The 4705-nt window shown below is 39.4% G+C and overlaps 1 protein-coding gene across 1 annotated transcript; it reads right to left on the bottom strand.

The window, feature by feature from the left end:
• Nucleotides 1-284: 284 nt before the first annotated feature.
• LOC147503026 (uncharacterized) lies at nt 285-854 on the bottom strand. Its single transcript, XM_086604688.1, has one exon. It carries the CDS (start codon nt 852-854, stop codon nt 285-287), a length of 570 nt encoding a protein of 189 aa, XP_086460814.1.
• Nucleotides 855-4705: the final 3851 nt, after the last annotated feature.

The following is a 4705-nucleotide window of genomic DNA, read 5'->3' as shown; positions in this document are numbered from 1 at the left end:
GCTTCCCGCCATGCGTACGATATCCTATAGGAGGAGAGCGCCACAATAGCTCTCACCCACCTTGATTTAAGGTCCCAGGGTATATGGCCATGAGTGAAGGCTAGTGCAACTATCTGTGAATCTGTTTCTAGCCAAACTCTTGTCCAGTTCCTTGCTGCCGCACCCTCCACTGCCAAAGTTAGTGCTTGACACTCCGCTTCATAGTTAGTAACTATCCTCAGTCCTTGTGCGAGAACTCTGAGTAGGTGGTACTGATGGTTTCTGAAGATTAGTCCCACACCCCCTCAACCAGGATTCCCAAGAGAGCTACTATCATAATTGATCTTTACAACTCCTACCTCTGGTGGGTACCATTTGACTTGTTGAATGGCTTTTCTCGGTTTAGGCTTGCAAACGATCTCTAGAGAGTGCATAATTGCCAATTCCTTGGCAGAATTGAACATGTAGCTCTTGGACAGTCTACCAGTCGTATGAATTCCTTGCCAGACCAGCTTTCTTATGAACCGATGGTTGAAGTTTGAGTCGTTGTACCTCTGTGCATTTCTCATCCTCCATATTGCTACCAACAAGCTCAGAATTGTTGCTATCCACAATTCCTTGATCAGTGGGCTTGCATGATTTGCCACTTTCAGAATTTCCTTCATATCCCTGTTTTCGTTAACTGATAGTGCATTCAACTGGAATAAAGCTTTAATCCAATCCCAGAGAGCCTGAGAGTTTGGGCAGTACCAATAAAGATGAGCAAAGCTTTCTTCGTCTTCCTTGCATCCGTTACAGCGAGAAGCCAATTGGATACCTTTACTTGTAACTTTGTCATCTGTTGGTATGATATGATGCATAATCTTCCAAGCCATTTCAGCAGTTTTGGGGTGAATGTAACTGTTCCAGATGAAGCGATGCCACCAGACAATATGTCCCTTGTCCCTTATAGTGTCATAAGCCGAGAGGAGTGTGAACTTGCCTTCCTTGTCGGGCTTCTAGATTCAGCAATCTTCTAGCTCATTGCAAGGTGGGGGTAGAGAGAGAAGAGACATGCCCAACGACTCAAAGAGCTGCAGATCGAGTTTCGGTACAAGTGCCACTGATTGTTCCTTATCAAGTTGCTAACTCTGGTTTTGGGGTTTCTCCAGTCGATGTGTGGGAGCAAGTCCGCCACCGAACTAGGCCCAACCCAAACATCTCTCCACATGTCCACTGCAGTACTATTTCCAATGGCCCAAGAAATGTTGTTTCTCATGGATTCCAAAGCCCACTTAATCCCGGCCCAGATGGCGGAACACTTATAATAGGCAAGCCATTTGCCATTTTTCATTTTATACTTCTGTTCCATGTACTTGGACCAAGAGTTGTCCATGGTTAGCATTTGCCAGGCTAGTTTCATGAGGAGACACTACACCAAAACAGAAAATCAGTAACGCACACTTTTTTTGTTTACTAACGCTTTTTAGGCGTAACTAAGTTCCTAACGTTTATTTAGCGTTAAAATTGCAAATAATGTGTTAGTTAATTTTCCCGGATTTGAGAATTAATTTGTAACGTTTTTATAAATTTTTGTTTTGACAGGAAACCGTGGGTTAAGGTTAAGATAATAGAAACTAGATTAGTAAAAAAAAAAAAAAAATAGAAAAAATAAAGTCCCAAAAGTTAGAATTCGGGTGAGAGGGAAAAATACAAAATGAAGCTCTTCTCTCTTCTCTCTCTTATATTTTTCATCCCCTCTTATTGTTTTTCCAACGCCTCTCTCTCGCTCAACCAAATAAACATTCGCGCCCGCCACCGACATCCGGTAGTTTTCTCTTCCTTTGCCTTCTTCTTATCACGGTCTCTTAATTTTCATTATCTAATTTCTACTTCTCGATTTGTGGTCTGCTTTTGGCGGGTTGATCCCTCCCAAGCTTTAATAGATCTCGACTACTACAAGCATCGTGGAAGAGTTAATGGAAGTGGGGCCTGGAAAGTTAAAAAGAGGTAACTATTTTTTTACTTACACGCTCAAGATTTTAGATATGCCCTTTTCGAATGGTTATTCCTCACCCTTGTTTGTCTAAGACTCTATTTGAATCTATGGAGTCGGCATGCAATGGTGCTCTAAATGTGTGGATCTTATTTTCATTTTATAAACTTGTGTTTGACCTGTTGGCTAATTCTTTACGTGTTTTTCTATTGGGGTTGTACCATTAGTGCAACCAAAGAGTTCGGTTTTGAGGGTCTTTGTTTAGTGGTTGTTGTTGTCTGTCTCACAGGATGAACCATGGATGGGAATGGATGGTCCATGAAATTGGTTGCTGAGGCCTCATTAATCGGGAGGACCAACTCCTTCCCCTACCCCACCTTTCATATAGTAATATCATGATAATTATAACAGGAAAAAACTTCTTATCACGTTCCTTTGAAATTTCAGTCACACAGTTCAACACCCTAATATACATTAGAAGTGTTATAGAAATTAGGAAGCATGCAAAGTTTGTTGTTTTGTGCCTTAGCAATAACATACATGACAAGTGTTAAACCTATTCCTTCTAATATTGCCATAGCAATAACTTTTGAATGGGGAAATAACTTTGGACAAGGCTATATGGCTTCTATGGTCCATTATTATCTTGCTACCTGAACTTTGTTTAACCTTAAATTTTGATTTTATATTTTATTTGGGTTACTTAACTTTTGCATGCCTGCAACAAATTATTTGGATCTTTTGTTTTTTATTGGCAGGCATTATCAGCTTTAGGGCTTAAGAGCGGGGGGGTACGATTAAGGAGCGAAAGCAGAGAGGCTTTTCTTACAAAGGTAATTGATTAACTAGTTCCTTTTCTAATTTATGCACTAGTTCCCTTAGCTGGTTGGAGGGTGGAACATACTTTGAAAGAGTTAGATTTAAGTTTTGCTTGTTTGCAGAAGTTTATGCGCGCGTGTGTGTTGCAAGACTTGTGATAAGAGAGAAACCTTTCTCCCACGATCCGTTTCTGAGAGAGTAAAACGACTAATAAACATAACTAATGTGGAACCATTGAAAAAAAAGAAGATAAAAAACTAGTTGGATAATTTATGTGTGTGGAACCTAAGGCGGGTGCCCAACCTCCCAACTCTTATCCAAGTGGGCCTTGAACAACATAGAAACCTATCTTAATGGGGGTACAAAGACACAAAAAGCGGTGATTTTGTCAAAAGCAAATATTAGATATCTTTTTGGTGGATACGGTTAAACCTAGATTCGTTGTGCTTTACTTTTGATATTAGAGTATTATTGTTTGTTGGTGAAGTGGTTTTCAGATATTTACACCAAGCACATGATTTTACTTACATGTACCTAAGTCTTTTTGTTTTTACTTACTGGTCAGATACACGCTTGAGCAATTTGGTACATCCGTTATAATGCATATTACGATTGTAGCGGTTAGTAACATCCATTGCTCTATGAATTTCAAGCGGGGAAGAGGTGCAAGCCGGCGGTGAAAGTGATGGCGATGAGCGGCAGGATCTACAATCCTCTCAAGTTGCCAATGGGCTGGGATGGGAAACCCATTCCATACCGGGTTATACAAGCTTCATGGTCTTGGCGGGTATATTCCCTTGATTATACAAAATCGGTCCTTTTTTTTTTTTTTTTTATAATGTTAGTTTTTTGTCACATTCCTATACTCCAACACGTTTAGCGGCGGGATGAAGCGTGACATAGGCATTAGCAGTCTTGATGCATGCACCTGCATGTATTTGTCGGGGGACTTGATGTACATATGAATATTTGATGTACATCAAGTGTATAGCAGCATATGTTATTCTGTGAATCAGCATATGTACATGCATGAGTGCGTGACTGATATTGACTTACTTTAGTTTTAGATTACTCGAAGATGAATTTCTGTCTTTTGCCCCGTGAATTCAAATGTGAGATATGTGGGAACCATAGCTCTTTTGGGTCGCAGAGCTTTTGAAAGACACTTTAAGGAGTGGCGCCATCAGCATGGAATGCGTTGTCTTGGTATTCCCAACACCAAGAATTTCAATGAAGTTACTTCAATAGAGGTATGTTTTCTTAAATTATGATTATATTCCTTGAACAAGTGGAAGGTTTTGCCTTGGGATTATCTAAACCACAAAATTTGGCATTTAGTTAGCCGCTGGCTGCTCACGAAAAAGCAGATTTTACATTTTAAATGTAATAGGTGCATGAATGGTTCCAAACTTGCCTTTTTTTTAGGTTGGATTAGGAGAATCATTAAATTCACACAAAGCATGATGATCATTCCTTTGGAATTGATATAAAATATTGTCTTCTTCGATAAAAAATACTCTTTGTGATTCCACCGATAACATAATATGCTAAACACTAGATAACATGGTATGCTCTACTTGGAAATGTAGCATGCTATTGTTCAGGGAAAAAAGTAATAGTATATAACTGACTTTTGGCATGTGTGGGTATGTGCCTTCTGATCTTATTATCAACTTTGCATTGATGGGCTTTTCAACTTTTATCATGAATGAGAGTATACATTAGATATCGTATCGTATTTCTAACCTAGTGGCGGCTTAGAAGCCATTTCGATTATTCCCTGAAATTGTTGGACTCATTTTTGTGACAAAATTTTCTTTATGGTGAATAGCTTCGATCATCTTATGATGGTCAATTAGAAACCGGTGACTCTTATCGGCTTGGGTTTTGATTTTTGTTCTTAATACATGGTTTACAGGGAACTCCGTCAAT

Source organism: Coptis chinensis, chromosome 4, assembly GCF_015680905.1.
Source record: "Coptis chinensis isolate HL-2020 chromosome 4, ASM1568090v1, whole genome shotgun sequence".
NCBI classification, from domain to species: Eukaryota; Viridiplantae; Streptophyta; class Magnoliopsida; order Ranunculales; family Ranunculaceae; genus Coptis; species Coptis chinensis.
The sequence above is the reverse complement of the archived record's forward strand: the minus strand, read 5'-3'. Positions and strand labels throughout refer to the sequence as shown.